Source organism: Ostrea edulis, chromosome 6 (genome assembly GCF_947568905.1).
Source record: "Ostrea edulis chromosome 6, xbOstEdul1.1, whole genome shotgun sequence".
Taxonomy (NCBI): domain Eukaryota; kingdom Metazoa; phylum Mollusca; class Bivalvia; order Ostreida; family Ostreidae; genus Ostrea; species Ostrea edulis.
In genome coordinates, this window is record NC_079169.1 from 3,274,514 (window position 1) to 3,294,455 (window position 19,942).

Consider the following 19,942-nt stretch of genomic DNA (forward strand, 5'->3'; position numbering starts at 1 on the left):
ATTATTTGTACACAAAGGCACAGTTGACCCAAAACCCATTGCTAGTGGAAATGAGATGAATTTTACCCCCGTATTATGTTATAACTGACCAAAACCTAGTACGTTTGTTTTACAACTTTCATTCAGAAGACGCGCAAGTGTGTGAGTCACTGAATAAACGAGAAAACGTCTGCATTTTTATTTCAATCGTTGTCAACTCTATACTTTGTGATATTTCAAGACTACAGTACATGTACTGAATTCAATTTATTGGATCTCATCACCATTATGCAGTGGTATACAAAAATATAAAGACAAAAAGCTGTTTGATATACATTTAGTAAATAATACATGCGTGTAATAAAGTATTTATCAATTTAGGGGGAAAAACGTGTTATTATGAATGTGAAGTATGGGCATTCTAGGTAGGGGACCACATTTTATTTTATTATTTTCTTAATGAAAGTTTTCTAAAGGTTTGTTTAAAAGGAAAGATATTTTTAATTTTTATTTGTTTAGGTGACAAAAATTTGATTCTTTGCTCACATTGCTTCACAGATGAATACATAATGAAATTCATTTCCAATGTAAACATGTACATGTATATAGCTGACCTTAATCACCTATTCCTAATTACACTGAAACCCTTATGTTAAAATTAAACCATTGCTTATGGTACACATTTCTATGAACTCCTATTTATCAATTTGAAATTACTGGCATGTGATTGTCGTTGTTCATGACCCTTCTTTTATTTGGTGAAATTGTGCTGCACGTGCCATGAAACAATGTATCGACGAGTGGTAGGAATAACACAGGTGTTTATATACAGGATGTCGAGAATTTGGGCGTTTCATAAAAAGGTGTGAACGTCTGCAGGGAAGTCTACATACGGATATATGTGTACCGAAAACACCAACGTATCATTAAACAACAATTATATTTTACATATAAATCGCATCTTTTTCATGTACATTGAATCTGTAGGTTAATGACATTATGATACCATTCAATCAAAACTTGAAATAAATTTATACGTAAGCTGATGTAATCTCGTTGTAGATGAGTATATATATATAACTTTTAGAAAGATATTTCATGAGATTCAGAGGAATGAATATCCCAACGTTGATGACGTTGTACCGAAAAAGCGATCGTCTGAAGACGGCGTCAGAGTTAACAATGCAATATTTGAACGCTGTTTTCGCAAATTCAACAAAAAAGAAATGGTACATGTTATATATGAATGAAACGAGAAAATTGTCGCTTTTCTACCTGCAAAATATTGTTAGTTTTTGAAGCGCGGCCATATTTGGCCAATAACGTCCCTTGTCCTTTCAGGCATGAAATAGAAAGTGCTATTTTCTTTTTGTTTGATGTCCCGTCGAGAATATTACACTCATATTGAGACGTCACCAGCTGTAGGATAATTAACACAAATTCAAACTTATGCTTAGCGATCAGGACCGTACCAATTATGTTAATTTTATGTGTTAACGCCTGTCGCGACATGGGACCTCCGTATCTAAGGTCATATCCGAAATACCCAAGATTTTCAATTTAATCATTACCTGTATTTATGTATTTGATTTGATCGATCATGTCATGAGGGAGAATTGGATTTACCACCTCCCAGTTACAAAGCGAACATTTTACCACTGAACTACAACAGCCGGTCCAATATGACTGGTAACGGGGGACAAAAGTAAAAACGGTTTCATTGATATCTATGAGAAGGCTCGCTCAAACATGTGCATGCTTGATGAAATTAATTGAAGCGCCGTTTTTTGAACGATAGAACCATATAGTACAACAAACAAACTGACAGACAAGACATCTGAATTTATATTAAATGTTTACATTTATGATTGAAATGTGCATTTTCCAATGAATCAAACTAAAAAAGAATGTTCATTCTAAAAGTATGAGTTTTTCAGGTTATAAAGAAGCCTGACACAAGCAGCCACAGCTCGTGTATCATGTTGAACATGCCTCATTATGATGTTATAGGGGATGATCCTCTATCTCAACTTTATTTGACCAGAGAAGGGAGAAGCTGTTCAGGAAATACTCACAAGATACAGATGGAATTAGCGGGGAGTATACCCATTACACTGGCCTCTCTTCTTATCATTCCAAAATTACAATTTATTTTTTTTCCTAAATTACCTTTTTTTATTATTTAATTTGATTCCACATTATATATGTTGTTTACAAAATCAGTACCGGAATTGTATGCACCTTATCGTACAAATATATTTTGAATTGTATTTGGGTGGGCTGATATCCAAACTTTTATTGCTTTCATTTATTTTTTTTAATTGTCATCTTCGAATCAAGTACAAAGTTTTGATATAAACAATGGTGTGATGGATTCTATGTTATATATATATATATATATATATTGGGGTTGAAACTGTAGTGTCATCAAACTTAATAGGCAGGAATGACCAAACTCCCCTCCCCCCAAAAACAAATGAAATCCCCAACGAAACACCATAATCCCTGTGTTGAAATTGTCCAAATTATTTTTATTCGGAATAACTTTCTTATCAAAATAATAGTCAAGCTATCCCATCCATCTAAGTATTTGAAAGTAAAATGATAACATTTTCTCTGAAACCCATTCATTTGATCAACGTCTTCAACTAGATCAGACGCATATTTGTCATCAATAGAAAGCTTATCATCATGGTGCCCTGGGCGTTCAACAATGTTGCTGAACGCAGGTTCGCCAATAGCAGCCTCTTCGGGGTTTCTGATTGTCCTCTTATAAAACTGTAAGACCGATGATTATACAATGACTGTGGTTTTAACCCGGCAATAATTTCATCTTACTAATCATGTAAATTGTTGCTGATAACTATTGACATATTGCTACTCTCCCTCGAAAAGGTTTCAGTATCAGTGCTGCCATATCGATGAGATGGTTTCAGCTTTATCTTGCTATAATTCCGACTGAAAGTAGACACTGACAGTTAGGTGTGATGTCCAAGAAAGTCTAAGTGATTGTAGTCATCAGAACGCCTATTTAATCGTCCATATGTGTCTTGTGACAGAGATCGTGACCGAGTTACGGGTTTTGTTTTCTTAGCCCCATGTTGAAGTGATTTAGATCGTACATTTCTTCCAGATTGCACTACTGGTGTGTTTCGTTCCGGTTGCCGTTGTGATTCACCTAGACTAATGCCAGAGTGTCCCTCCTCTGAAACACACAAAATCACTGGAAATAATTCACTTAAATATAATGGAGAATGAAGGTATATATTCATACGAGAATATAATTGTTTACACATTTTAAATTCCCTGCGATTATTTTTAAAACTCTAAGATAGGGGTTATGTTTTCCAACAATCACATTCAGTAGAAAATGAATGCGATGGCAAATCACGGCCTTTACTGTGTGCTTACGTTAGTGAAAGTAATTATAAAAAGATATATAGCTTCTAGTATTCATTTAAACATACATATCTAGAAAATGATATATTCTAAAATTAGGGGAAGAACAATACGGTATCTATGTCTGTTGGAAATGTTTACTTATGAAAACGTTTTACCTTCCATGGTAACTTTCATCCTTCTATTCGATCTCCGTTTCCTGCACATTTCAAATTTCAAAGGAAAAATTACTAACATGTACAAGTAGGCAAGCAATGTATATCATCGAAAAAAATATTTTATTCGGCACCAGAAGTACATTTTACGAAACAATGTGTATTGGCCATATGTAGAATGTTGAATTAAGCATTGTAGATTAAGCCTTTATACAAATGCCTGTTAATAACGTTTTAAATTCAAGGTTAAACTTGTCTTGTTTTCATTTTCATAATTACCTGTGTTTGTCAGACTGACAAGGATTAACGATAAGTGCGCGATTAAAGCACTCGCTTTACATTACACCTTCAAATTACCTTTAATTCTTAAAGCCTTCAAAAGTGAGAACATTCAAAATCATTATCAAATATGATACTTTTCTCTAATGTTTATATATCAGTTTTAGAGAGCCTATGCGAGGTGAAGATAACGAACAGTGATCAAACTCATAACTCCTACAAGCAATACAAAATAGATAGTTGGGCAAACACGGACCCCTGGACACACCAGAGGTGGGATCAGGTGCCTAGGAGGAGTAAGCATCCCCTGATGACCGGTCACACCCGCCGTGAACCCCATATCATGATCAGGTAAACGGAGTTATCCTCAGTCAAAATCATTGTGCCAAGAACGGCTTAACAATCGGTATGAAACACGTCAGACAGCATTTGACCCAACGCGAGGTTGTATTGACGAACTAGATCGTTATAACGACCAAAGAATTTGCAAAATGCTGACTTCAATCGAGACTGTTGAAATCCCTGTACTATCAACTTGTTTGTCAGTAGCTTACCTCGATTAAAAAACTGACTATACTCAGAACAAGCTCTTGCATATCGAATCAGTTGAGATATATAAACACCATATGCAGGTGATAATGGAATATTGCTACATAAATGTGGGAAGTTGACGATGGAGAAGCTGAAATCATCTCGTTTGTCATACGGTTGAGTTGTCAGTTTGCCGTTAATGTTTACTTTCAATAAAATATCTAAGTATGAAGCAGAAGTGGACGACTCTGTGGTGTCCTTTATTTCGAGCTCACAGGGATATATCAAATCGACATATGAATGAAAGCTATCATTGTTAATAGACAAAACGTCGTCGATATATCTAAAAGTCGAATTGAAGGTCACAGCGAGAGATTTTTTCTTCTCACGTAGAAGTTTTTGAATAAATTCTGCTTCATATGAATATAGAAACAGGTCAGTTAACAAAGGAGCACAATTCGTGCCCATGGGAATTCCAACAGACTGTTGGAAGACCTGATCACCAAATACCATGAAGATATTGTCAATGAGGAACTCTAGCATATTTTTTATTTCAACTTCAGAGTACTTGTGCGTGGAATCAGAGTGGTGTTTAACAAAGTAAGTTTTTGAATGACTGATCACTAGATATGAATATTTCCGTTTTCCGTTTTTGTTGAAGAAGCAACTGTCTATGATGTCAAAAAGTCTAGTCTTTAATTTATCGTGAGGAATGGTCGTGTATAGTGTTGAAAAGTCATAGGTTTTAATGCTATTGATTTTGGATAAATTTTGTGATTTCAAGTTTACTAAAAGTTCTTTAGACCTTTTTAGAATCCACATTTGATTAACACCACTTCTGGCATATGTAGTCGCACAGTAAGTTTGAAGTTTCTCCTTCACAGCTGTTAACATTTTCGTGAGGAACAAAGATAGGGGCTTGGTAGAGCACTTACTGGATCCAGCAATGTATCTTTGTTTGTAAGGGTTTTTATGTAGTTTAGGAATCCAGTATAGGTACGGTAACTCATATTCATTCGACCCATTGACTGGAATATTAAATGTGTCTAAAACTGAAACATGCAAGTTCGTTTAAAATACAGTTGTAAGATTGAGCCTTACAAACAAAGACAATGTTGTTACTAGCTTTGTCAGCTGGAACCAAAACATATTCCTCATGTTATTTTTTTTATTTCAACTTCAGAGTACTTGTGCGTGGAATCAGAGTGGTGTTTAACAAAGTAAGTTTTTGAATGACTGATCACTAGATATGAATATTTCCGTTTTCCGTTTTTGTTGAAGAAGCAACTGTCTATGATGTCAAAAAGTCTAGTCTTTAATTTATCGTGAGGAATGGTCGTGTATAGTGTTGAAAAGTCATAGGTTTCAATGCTATTGATTTGGGAACAATTCTGTGATTTCAAGTTTACTAAAAGTTCTTTAGACTTTTTTAGAATCCACATTTGATTAACACCACTTCTGGCACATGTAGTCGCACAGTAAGTTTGAAGTTTCTCCTTCACAGCTGTTAACATTTTCGTGAGGAGCAAAGATAGGGGCTTGGTAGAGCACTTACTGGATCCAGCAATGTATCTTTGTTTGTAAGGGTTTTTATGTAGTTTAGGAATCCAGTATAGGTACGGTAACTCATATTCATTCGACCCATTGACTGAAATATTAAATGTGTCTAAAACTGAAGCATGGTTTTGAAGAATTTCATCTTTTGAAAGGGCAGTTGGAGTATAAGTATGATTACCAAAAGTGGAATTCATGCCAAGTTCGTTTAAAATACATTTGTAATAATGAGCCTGACAAACAAAGACAATGTTGTTACTAGCTTTGTCAACTGGAACCAAAACATATTCCTCATGTAACCTATCTAATTCTTTTATCATTTCTGTATCTGGTGTAATCAAAACATGCAATATCTATAATATTTGAATTTACATTTACTGACAAACTAATGCCATAACTTAAATATCAGTTCTTGATATGATGGGAACTCAATATTCACTGCTTTATAGGCGCACCATCAGGAGTACGAACTTCGAAACCATTATCGGCTTTTATTTTTAGAAATATTCTTATTTGCAATGTCTTTTTAAATTTGATTTATATGCAAGCAAACTATCAATAATATTTACTTCTTTATTTGATAACAAAAACGTATTGATAGATTATAATGCACTAACAAGTTATTCATTGAATTATTGTTTCCAACTCGCTCTTCGTTGGTTGTAAGGCTATTTTGAGGCAAATGATTTAGGTCTAGGTCAGCATTCGACTAGAAAGGCAATGGTTGTGTCTCCAATTTGACATGAGGACCTCCAATTATTGCTTAAATCACTGCATAAATTACGGTTGGTCTCTTTATATTTTATACTAGCCGGCATGTGTGATGCCGGTGTGATGTTACAGCTGAATAGCTCCGTTCTAGTGTTCTCTTGCATTTTGAAAGCGAGTAAAAATAGCTGCATTATACCATTGACGACTTATTTCTATGCCGATTTTGATGCAGTTTTTTTCTGCTCAACTCAGCAAAGAATATCGTTTTTAAATACAATTAATTACGATTGCATTACATAGGCCCTTTAGATTTATTGTAAAGAAGTGGCGTATACTTACCAGCTGCACACTAAATACATTAAAAACCAAGCTGCTGAAGTTCCAACGATTGATCCCACGACCCCGAAAGCTAAATGTTTTGTCCTGTTTTCCTGAGTCCGATTATTCACATCTACTGTATGTTTTGAAAAACAAAGCGTATCACATGTGTATTTTTATGATTCCCATTTCGGATAAATTTTTAATAATTTTCTCATACGAGTTGTAGGATTTAGATCTGCATGTTTTCTGTTGTCGTATATGACACAGTAATATCATTTATTGTATAAAAAAAATATCATATATCAAATGAATATCGTAAAATCTACTAGACTTCTGAATGTGGTAGATCACTCCTACTGTATAATTTTATTGATATCAAATCATGCTGGATTTATCCTACTTTCAAAAAGTGTGATATGCATACCGTTAAGTTTAATTTTGCAACCGGAAACACTGTCACACCAATGCGTATCAGGGCTACAGTTACACTTTTCATGACATTTATGACCAAAGAATCGAAAAGAACAGGGTTCACTGCAGTTTTCTCCAAACGATCAGAAATTATTTCTATTAATTATATTCGTTATAGTAAACCACACACCGGATTCCTATATCTTCATCAGCTAAACGGAGTAATACATAGTCAAAATCAGTCTGCTAAGAGCATTGACAGAACTATATCATTATAACGACCCTAAAATTTGCAAAATGCTGACTTCAAACGAGATTGTTGAAACCCTTGTTACATCACCTTTTTTGTCAGTAGCCTGCCTCGATTTAAAATTGATTATACGCAGAAAAAGTTCTTAGTATCGAATCAGTTAATATAAACACCACTGACAGGTGATAATGGAATATTGCTACATAAATATGGCAAAGTGACGATAAAGTTAAATCATCATACGAGTCATAAATGTGAGTTATTAGTTTGCTGTTGATATCTATTTGCAAAATGATATGCGAGACTTTAATTACTGTGCTTTGTATCTATGGATTTTTTCTGTCTTCTAAAAATGTAGAGGTGTCACGATTTTCAAGTTTAAAGTGAAATGAAATGAATTTAGCAAAATGCGTTTTCCCTTCATCGAAACTACACAAGAATAACACTTACCTGAACAGCCATGAATTTTGTGGCATGATTCAGTTGGCAAACAGTCACATTTCTTTTTACATGCATGTCCATAATATCCATCAGGGCAGATGTTTTTACAGGCCACTCCAAATGATCCTAGACATGCTATTTGCAAATAATCAATATGTTTTATATATCTTAATACATGATTGTACAGGCTTTATATATGTTATCCCTTAATTTCAAGCAAAAACTATTAGTGTAATAAAGCTCAGATGAGTTTAAAACAAAATAACACATCAGAGAATTCATATGGACATGTGTTGACACTATATAGAACTGCTAACACAGTGAGGAAGTGTTAACACAATACAAATGTAAAACCAATAAAGAACATGTTACAATATTAGGAAAGATTTAATGCATTTAAATAGTTCCAACACAATAAACAAGTGTTCGCACAATAGCGAGACATATTAAGACAATAACTACCTGCAAACGTAATAAACGGAATAGAGACTTTCTTATAATAATGGAGACGTTCACATATACTTTTCTTTTAATTTTTGGTTGAGATTTTTATATCGTTTGAAGCGTGGATGCGTTGTGAACATTTTTGGTATCGGCTTTATTGCACAGTTTTGATTCTATACAATATGTATCAATGTATTTAACTTACTCAAAGTCAACAGAAAATCTTAAATAACAAAACACAACCTTCCTTTGATTCAACATACTTGTATGTAAAAGTTCTACGGTACCAATTTTGATGCACAAGATGCGCATTTCGACAAATAATGTCTCTTCAGTGATGATCAACCGAAATGTTTGAAATCCGAAATAACAATGAAATTTTAGAGTTATTATAGCCAAAAACAGCATGCCAAAAAAGTGGAGTCAAATTCGTCTAAGGATAAGAGCTATGCATGAGGGAGATAATCCTTAATTTTGAAATGAATTTCTAAATTTTATAACAGCAATTAAATATACATCCGTATTTTGAAGCTAGTAACGAAGTACTTAGCTATTGGGCTGTAGAGACCCTCGGGGACTAACAGTCCACCAGCAGAGGCTTCGACCCAGGGGACATAATGTAAAACTTATACGGTACAAATTTTGATGCACCAGATGCGCATTTCGACAAATAGTGTATATAGTAATGTGTTAAATTGCTAAACAACTTTTTAGAAAATGTTGTTGACCTAAAACTCAAGATGTAATACAGCGAATTTCAGAAAATCTCCTACTACAGGTACAATTACACATAAAAACTCAACCGTTGTAATAACAACGAATACGTACGTTCACATCTTCCTGAAACATTTCTGTAACCAGAGCAACATATCGGCTTCTCTGTCAATCTTGTATATGAAAAGATATTTTATTAGTAATGTGTCATGAAATAGGTATATATTATCACAATTCCTAAAATGGCTTGGTGTATCTACATGTATTTGATTAGAATACAATTATAATATCACGTGTCTTTTACAAAATATATTACAATGTTACTTACTCATCATAACAATAGCCGTACCATGTTCTATATGCTGCAAGGATGAAAAATGCTTATATGCACAAATAAAAATACAATGTCTTTAAAAACTTTTTCACATACATTTTCATAGAAAAAACTGTCAAAATATTTCCCGAGTAATGTTTCCCGGTGCTTTTTACAAATATTTCCTTTCGTGTAATATGAAAATAATGTATTTTCTGGTGTCAGTTCGTAAATCAGTACTCTCGCATAGTACCTATAAAGTATTTCAGCTGATCGATCTATTACTTCCGGAACATGCAGTGAGCTCGATTTTTTCCAGTGTCAGATCTAAACATTCGGGTGTAACCGGTCGACAGGAGATACCTACTCCTCTTAGACACCTGATGCCACCTATGGTGTGTCTAGGGACCCGTGTTTGTCCATCTCTTTATTTTGTATTGCTTATAGGAGTTATGAGATTGATCACGTGCACTATACGTTATCTTCACCTTCCATTTCGATTTTTGCTCTGCATTAGACAAAAAGAGACTTGTAATACATTTAATGGTAAGTTGGAAAACTAAGATCACGCCACAGGAGCTGAAAGCTATGATATATCGTACTTGTTTAGTTTTTCAGGACGTTTTTCCACTTTTACCTTAAAGGTACGTCAACAAGTACATCATATGTCCCTAATGTCTACATTATGTACATCATATTCGCTCATTTTTTTTTTTATTTGTTCTTTAGGTAGTCAAGGGAACTACATACACGAAATCGTCAATACCAGATCATAGACTGAAGTCTGTGATTATAAATGTTGCTCATGAAATGTGAATATAACGAACAGTGATCAATCTCATAAGTCATATAAACAATACAAAATAAAGGAATGAGCAGATACGGACCCCTGGATATACCAGAAGCGGGATCAGGTGCTTAGGAGGAGTAAGCATCCCCAATCGACCGGTCAAACCGCCGTGAGTCTTATATCTTGATTAGGTAAATGGAGCTATCCGTAGTCAAAATCAGTGTGCAAAGATATGCCTAACAATCGGCATGAAACACGTCAGATTCAAAGACTCATCAAAGATTCAACATATATCCCTGGTAGTGTCCAGAGGTCCGTGTTTGCCCAACTATCTATTTTGTATTGTTTGTAGGAGTTATGAGATTGATCACTGTTCGTTATCTTCACCTTTCATCTGAAAGGGAAACAAGTATTTATACAATATTAATGATACGTAATTCTAAACAAGTTTAGACCTGCACTCCTGTCAATACTGAAATAACTTAAACAGAAGGGCAAAGGATGGAACACTAAAACTGTCGAACCATTAAGTGTCTCAGAAAAAAAAAATAACATAAAGGAAATATACACCATCGGTATACACAGCCCAAATATCATATCAAATACAATGCGGCTATAAAACTATACTACTTTGCTTATATGGTGAAACAGACAATTAGAAATTAAAATGGTCAGAAAACAGCATTCATGTTATTCCAATCTTATGTTACATGTACGTACTAACGATTTTACAAAGTCAAAGATTTATTCAAATTTATGCCAGATAGGAACATAATGTCTTGTTTTAAAGGTCTACGTTTATAGTATATATGAATAATCAATGGTATGCTTCAAGATATTGAACCCAATGCAATAACTCGGTTTTCATCCAAGATGCAATATATTCCCTTTATTTGACACAGGTATTTTCTATATTTTTGTAAAAGAAACAGTTAAATTTATATAAATACTATTATATCGTTACAACCAGTTTTTGATGATGATTTTCATGGAAAATTATAATTTTCTGACGTTCATTTATGATTCAGTTCATAGTATTGCATCTTTAAAAAATGCAATGACATACATATTTTATTTGATAATGTATGTGGAGTTATCTTCAATAAAATTGCTTCATAAGAATTAGAGCATGGGGAAAAATAACATTTTTAGACATCGTAAACTAAACACTCTAAATCATTAATTCACGGTACAATGCTAAAGTACTCAACTCTACCCATCACATGATCTAAGTGGCTTGTACTAATCCAGAAACGTTAGCTCTTACATTTGACGACTCTCATATATTTAATTGATTGTAATATGATTTTGAATCCTTTTTGGACAGTTTTTTCCCTTCCCTCCTTAGCAACTCGTTACTGGACTAAAAGTATCTAGCGCTTTGATATAAATCATTACCATCCAATCGTCCAGTCTAAAGTACATCTCAAACATGAATGTTTTTGAAGATTCATTTCAATGAGACAGACATGATCTAATCTACTGTAAAGCGCATCTCCCGTAAAAACTGAATAACAGTACTAATTGATGACCAGATTGCTGCAGTTCCATGCTTACAAAACTGTTTGCAGTTTTTGGTCAAACTTTCTTGGCTTGTATCCCCATTGAAACGTTTCCGTACCTCGTTAATAGGTTTTATTTCCTTGTTAATACTTTTCGTATCCCCATTGATACATTGTATGGGGAGAACAGAACCAAAAAAATACACATACACCTGGGTCTCTGTGGTACTCATCCCAATGGCAATACCAGTGATTTTACTATACATAAAATATCATCATAATGAATGTCGTTGAATTCACAAAAGTTAATTAGATTTGATCAACCAGATATCATTGCGTGAAAAAACTTTCTTAATTGCATTTACATATCATTACCGAGACGAATGTCAATTATTCACATTCATAGTGTGTTTTGGAAAAAATAATCATAAGGTATCGTATATGTATATTTTGTTTTTAGATTTCCCTTTTCCGTGCAAACATTTCAGATATGTTCTTAATACTTTTCTTTCTACTGTTGTAGGCTTTAGATAGGCATGCTCTATCCTGTCTTATATCTTATAGTAATTCCATTGATTCTATATAAAAAATTCATCATATATCAAATAAATATCGTAAAATTTACTAGACGTCTGAATGTCACAGAACACTCCCACTGTATAATTTTATTGATATCAAATCATGCTGGATTTATCTTACTTTCAAAAATGTGATATGCATACCGTTAACTTTAATCTTGCAACCGGAAATATTGTCACACCAATGCGTATCACTGCTACAGTTACACTTTTCTTTACATCTATAGCCAAAGAATCCAAAAGAACAGGGCTGACTGCAGTTTTCTCCAAACGATCCTATGCAGTCTGAAAATCAATACAAAAACTATTCTTATTAATTGTATTTATCATAGTAAACCATTTACAACGCCTTTCACGTAGATATATTATTTTTGCCACATCAATAGGAATATTGAGCATTTCAAGATATTGTCGAGAAGAACAACATTCCAGGAGAGTAGTTTTGAAGTAAAAAATCTTATCAAGTCTTATATTTATATCTCCATATATAATCATTAATACTTAAAAAGAAAAGATTGCTTGCAGTTTTATTTGCAGATACAAATATTTACCCGAAACATTTCTGTATTTTTTTCTGTGACTTCTAAAGCACAGAAGGAACTTTAACATTCACGGTGATATTATCAGTAAAATGTATTTAAACGATTTATTTAAACCCCTTTTCAATAGTATTTGAATTTATGATATTTTAATAATATAATAATCCACTAATTGTATCATTTCCCAACAGCTCATTTCATAGGGCTTACGGCGGGTGTGACCTTTCGATAGATGATGCTTACTCCTCCTAAGCACATGATCCCACCTCTGGTGTGCCCAGGGGTCCGTGTTTGCCCAATTATCCATATTGTATTGTTTATAGGAGTTATGAGATTGATCACTGTTCGTTATCTTCAACTTTCAGCTTCTACTTGAGAAGAAAAAGTTGCTGCCTGTAGCCTTCAACTCGACAGTTAGATATATTGACATTTTATCTCTTAAACATAACCATTTTCACTCACATGCCGTTTCAATATAGCCCTGTGAACGGTGAGATAAAAGACTCCACAAGTCCTCCACATCTGCTTCGTCCTTATTGTAATGGTAAACTAACAACTCAGACATATACAAACTCCTTGAAGCAATGCAAAATAGAAATTCGAAAAAACACGGTCCACTGGACACAACAGAGATGGGGTCAGGTGCCTAGGAGGAGTAAGCATCCCCTGTAGACAAGTCAAACCCTCCCAGAGCCCCAATGTTTTCATCAGGTAATTTGACTAATCCGTAGTCAAAATCAGTGTGCCAAGAAGAACGGCCTATCAATCGGTAGGAAACACGTCAGACAGCTGTTAACTCAATGATATGTAGTATTGACAAACTGTAAAGAGTTGACTGTTAAAATTTTAATGTGAATTGTTTAGAAGTACATCCTCTAATGAGTGAATCTATTTATGATGGAAGTCAATAATTTTGAGCAATCTAATCATGTTATGTGTGCTACTATCCTTACCAAAATATAAGTCCTCTGGCACACAGTTACTGCAAATTTGCAGCGTATTTGCGGCAAGTTTGCCACAACTAGTTGCAGCACATTTGCCGCAAGTATACTTTTCGTATACACATTTTTCCTCTGGCACACAGTTTGCAGCAAACTTGCGGTACACAATTGCTGTACACTTCTGGCACACAGTGTGCGGCATATTTGCCGCAAGTATACTTTTCGTATGCAAATTTTTCCTCTGGCACAATGTTTGCGGCAAACTTGCGGCACGCTCTTGCTGCAGACTTCTGGCACACAGTTTGTAGCAAACTTGCGACACACTTCTAGCACTGTCTGCTCGAAATTAAGTGATCCTATACAAACTGTCATTACATCAACACAACAACAATTTCAATTAATATAATTTCAAGAACAATGACATATCAAGCAATTAACATATTCAAAAATGCTAATTAAAAAAAATATTCAAAAACAGAAATGACCGGATTTTTATAAAATATATAAACAGTATAAACATACTGGAACAATGACAAATTAAATATTAACAACAACAAAAAAAGAAAGAAAAAGAGAAGCATTTTTAAAATGTTATGTGTATATCTTCAATGTTTTTATAACATCTATAATGTACAGGGTCTGGAAAATGTTAAGTAAACGCTGAGTTGGTTACATAAAGTACCATGCTTAAAAAATAATTAAGTTCAACTTCACCATGCACATGTGAATTTTTCAAAGAATGCCTGATCACTTCCGAAAAGAAACATGCACATGGCACCATATAGAACTGCTAACACAGCTATATGGGACTAAGCACATAGGTTTCATTTATGTGTTAGTTTGCTTGTTTGTTCATTTACTTATCTAGAGAGGGGGGGCAGCGCAATGAGTTAAACAAACAAAAATATTGAGAAATAATGAGGACGGGTTGGTGTTTCTCAAGATTCTCACGAGTGTCCAAACAGCCGTAATCAAATATAATATGAGGTCATTAACAAATATGCGGTGCACAAGACCTAACAACTTCTTCTTCAATAGAAGGACTTTACAACAAAAGACAAAACGATTTATTGTCGGACTTCTCATTTCTCTCTCTCTCTCTCTCTCTCTCTCTCTCTCTCTCTCTCTCTCTCTCTCTCTCTCTCTCTCTCTCTCTCCCTCTCGGTCTCTCTCTGGAAGATTGGACGAAAATAAATTTCATGTAGACAACAATGACAACACCACCACACGCCACAACCATCAAAAACAAATACAATTCTTTCAATAGTAACAAAACTACTACCAACCAAAACAATAATAACAAATACTGTGATCATAATAACTCTTTTATAAAATATACAACAGAAAAAGTAGAAGACGAAGTCGAAGATTCAAATGCGTGTAAGGTAAAAAAAAAAAAAAACTTTTGTGGTCATAGTTGGACAACAGAAGAAAAAGAAGAACAGAGAGAGGAGAAGGTGTTTAAAAAATGGGCCAGTTTGTATGTAAATCATGTTTTGAAATAGTTGCAGCAAAGGGGACGACAATTTGGGGTTTGAGATTATCCCCGAATCGTCGCCGGTGTTACATAAAGAACCCCGAATCGTCGACGGCGACGATTTGGGACGGGCAACGATTTGGGGTGTAACAAACGTGTAGTTACTCACGTCAGTTTCCATCTTTCTAAATGACCTCAGCCTCAGCAACCCGACTATGTTCGGCAATCATCGTTCTAATGCCCTTGTATACGATTGCGGTTTATAAGAAACGCTCATTGTTGGTATGCTTTCAAACAATATTCCCTTGTTTATTTTGCTGAATTTTTCTTGAGATCTTGGGGATTATATTACATGTAGTTATACCGATAGGTGATATTTAGTGCATAATTCAATAGATGAAAAAACACCGTCAGTTACAGCTTGTATTGCTTTGAAACCCCTGTCTCAACAACTTGATTTTCAGTAGCCTGCCTCGATATAAAATTGATCATACACAGAACAATCTCTTGCGTATCGAATCACTTAAGGAATTTAAACACCATATGCAGGTAATAATGGAATATTGTTTCATAAATATGGGAAGTTGGTGATACTACTAAATCATCCTACGTGTCATAAAGTTGAGTTATTAGTTTGCCGTTCATATATATTTTCAATAAGATATGCAAGACTTTAATTACTGTATTTTGTTTTTATGGAATTATTGCGTCTCCAAAAATGTAGACAATCTTCAAGTTGAAAGTGAAATAAAATGATTTACGGAAACTATGCTTTTTCCTTCATCGAAACTAGACATGAATAAAACTTACTTAAAGGACACATCTCGTGTTTTCAAAGTATACAGAATTATATGCATTGTGTCTTCCTTATGCTTATAGAAATTAATTGTAATAATTCGTTCGCTGAAGTATTGCGATAATTAGCCACAATACGGACTTAAATCTAAGCCCCGATTTCAAAAAGCCTAGTTAATTAGATAGATAGTCACGTGGTACAGTGACGTCATATGCAACCTTGGTCGATCAACTTGTTGTAAAAGTAGTGTTAGATATTTTTAAAAATTCGGGTTTTAGGGGCCTAATTTATTTACCATGGATAACATTTATTTCGATGTTGACAAATCCCCGAGTCTTATATCTTTTTAGCCACCAGTGCATACAAATAGCGACCCAAATGTAGCGAGAAAATCGACTATGAAATCTGCATAAATTTGCGAGTAAATAATGTTTACATGGGATCACTGTCTAAACACAATTTGGTAATGCCATTTCTGTAAACAACTGTAATTAGCGTTGTTGCTTTTCTAAAATAAACAGTGCAATTATTAAATTTATTTTTGGAGAAGTTAGATAGAGCTAGGCCTAAATTATGATACGATTATGTATCATTGACAACTAGGCCTACTGTCACGGGTGTATTTCGAAAATAATAATAATAATAATCAAACTTATTGTGAAAATCACAATACTTTTAAATTATTTTATTAAAGCAATTTTATTAGGCCTAATCATTAATTTTTGTTATCTACACGTTGTTACTTAGGAAGTGGGAGCGCGGCGTGCTGTTGTTGTAAACACGTACGCGTTCCTTAAAAAAAATGAGAACATTATAATTCAATTCAAAGTCGGAAAATATTATATTTTATTATTCATAATTGAAAGTTCAATTATCTTTTATCTTTAAATTTCTTTTTTAAAACTACCAGTTGGTAGACACTGCTAGCAAAGTTCTGCCTATATGTTGTTACAAGGTGAAGGTCAGTTGGTGCGAGTGTGTATTGAATTCGAGAGCAGAACGGAAAGCATATGCCGTAGGTCTATATGTAACAGTGCGTAGCTTCAATAGAACCATTTTCTCGCAGTTTATCTGCGTCTTTGTCTAAGTGCTTGTTTGAAAAAGTACAGGGACAAATTCTACTGGGGGTTTTTATGGCAAAGTCGTTGTGCCGACAAAAAATATCTTCCTTCGAAATCCTCTCTACTGACAGCAAGTACACCCTTAAATGGCACAAAACACCCCAATGCAGTGTTATTTACAAGCTGTTAATGTGATAATTGTTTGTTTGTCAATTAAATCTAATCTGTTTATAAAATGGCTATCAACTGTTTTCAAATCTTCTCGCTCGAGGTCGCATATGACGTCACAGATAATGGCGCGTAAAATATCGAAGAAAATATGCATATCGCAAGATTTGGATTTCATCGCTTTCAAACTCGAAAACTACGCAAACTGTTTCATTTAAAACACATGTAAAGTAGTTTTAAGCATGAAATGAATTAATTTTGCTGAAAAAAAATAAAAAGTTTAAAAACATGCGATGTGTCCTTTAAACAACTGCGTATTTTGTCATATGAATCAGACAAACAGTCACATTTATCTCTACATCCATGTCCACAATATCCATCCGGGCAGGTTATATTACAGTTCCAACCAAATGAACCTAGACATGCTGTTTACACATCAATAATATATTTTAGATATCTTAATACATAATAACTTTATATAGTTCATCCCCTAAACTCAGGCAAAAACTATTAATGTAATAAAGCTGAGGTGAGTTTAAAACAAAATAATACATCAGAGAATTCATATGGAAATGTGTGGACAACATAGAGAAGTGCTAACACAGTGGAGAAGTGCTAACACAGTGGAGAAGTGCGAACACAGTGGAGAAGTGCGAACACAGTGGAGAAGTGTTAACACAATACTGAAGCTTTACATGTAACACAAACCACAAGTGTAAAACCAATAGAGAAAATGGTACAACAATAATTTCAACACAATGGACAAGTGTTACCACAATAGAGATAAGTATTAAGACAATAACTAAGTGCAAACGTAATAAACGGAATAGAGACGTTTTTAGAATAATGGAGACGTTCACGTACACTTTTCTTTTAATTTTTGCGTTGTAAACATTTTTTGTTATCGGTTTTATTGCACAATTTTGACCGTATACAATATGTTTTTAAATTACTCAAATTCAAAAGAAAATCTGAAATAACAAAACGAAACCTTCCTTGAATACAATGAATAATCATTCCCGTTTTCAAAAACTACATACAATGTATATATAGTAATGTGTTAAATTGCTATACAACATTTTAGAAAATATTGATGACGATTCAACCCTAAAACCCAAGATGTAATACAGCGAATTTCAGAACATCTACTAAATATCCAATTACACATAAAACTGTTGTAATAACATCGAATACGTACATTCACATCTTCCTGAAACATTTCTGTAATCAGAGCAGCATCTCGGCTTCCCTGTCAATCTTGTATATGAAAAGACATTGTATTATTAACGTGTCATGAAACTAGTGTATATTATCCTAAAATGTTTTGTTGTATCTACATGTATTTGATTAGAATACAATTATGATATCACGTGTCTTTTACAAAATATATTAAAATAATACTTACTCATCATAACAATCGCCATGTTCTGTTGTATTGGCTGCAAGGATGAAAAATCCTCTTATGCACAAATAAAAATACCATGTCTTTAAAAACTTCTTCACATACATTTTAATAGAAAATAACTGGCAAAATATTTCCAGAGTAAGGTTTCCCGGTGCTTTTTACAAATATTTCCTTTTATGTAATATGAAAATGAAGTACTTTCTGGTGTCAGTTCATAAATCAGTACTCTCGTGTAATACCCCCCAAAGTATCTCAGCTGATGGATCTATCACGTCCTGAACAGGTGGCTGTTAACTCGATGTTTTGCAATGTCAGACCTAAATATTCGGGTGTAACCGGTCGACAGGTGGTGCCTACTCTTCCTAGGCACATAATCCCACCTCTGATGTGTCCAGGGACCCGTGTTTGTCCATCTATTTATTTTGTATTGCTTACAGGAGCTGAAAGTTATGATATGCTGTAATTGGCTGTATTTCCCAGTGTGAGTTTTTCAGGACGTTTTTCACTTTTACCTGAAAGGAACGCCAACAAGCGATGAGGTCCACATGTACATCATGTTCACTCCATTGTTTTTAATTTGTTCCTTTGAAAGTTTACATAGGAAGTCAGGGGAAGTACATACATGAAATATTTAATAACAAATTGCAGGCTGAATTATGTAATTATGAATGTTGCTCATGAAAGGTGAAGAAAACGAACAGTGATCGATCTCATAACTTCTATAAGCAAAATAAAATAGAGTGTTGGGCAAACACGGGCCCCTGGATAAACCAGAGGCGGGATAAGGTGCATAGGAGTAGTGAGCTTCCCTGTCGACTGGTCACACCCTCCGTGAGTCCTACATGTATATCTTGATCAGGTAAACGGAGCAATCCGTATTCAAAATCAGTGTGCCAAGAACGGCCTAAAACTCGGCATGAAACACGTCAACTCTAAAGACTCATAAAAAATTCAACAGATATCTGAAATGGAAAAAGGTATATATATAATATTGTCAATGATAATGCATTCCAACCAAGGAAATTTGCACAATTGTCAAATGGGAAATAACTTAAATAGAAGGGCAATGATGCAAAAATAATACTGCCTAACCATTAAGTGTCACAGAAGAAACTAACATAAAGCAAGTAGACTGCATTGGTATACACAACCCAAATACAATATCAAATAAAATAGGCCTATA

The 19,942-nt window shown here is 34.2% G+C and overlaps 1 protein-coding gene across 1 annotated transcript; it reads right to left on the bottom strand.

Moving 5' to 3' along the window:
- Nucleotides 1–1,806: 1,806 nt before the first annotated feature.
- On the bottom strand, nucleotides 1,807–18,874 carry LOC125682892 (cell death abnormality protein 1-like). The gene is made up of 8 exons (XM_056141258.1): nucleotides 18,760–18,874; nucleotides 18,553–18,611; nucleotides 12,517–12,657; nucleotides 9,518–9,551; nucleotides 9,304–9,362; nucleotides 8,041–8,166; nucleotides 6,948–7,062; nucleotides 1,807–3,577 (listed from the first exon to the last, which is right to left on the bottom strand). Exons 1-8 carry the CDS (start codon nucleotides 18,861–18,863, stop codon nucleotides 3,520–3,522), a joined length of 696 nt encoding a protein of 231 aa, XP_055997233.1. The 5' UTR covers nucleotides 18,864–18,874; the 3' UTR covers nucleotides 1,807–3,519.
- Between the last annotated feature and the right edge of the window lie 1,068 nt (nucleotides 18,875–19,942).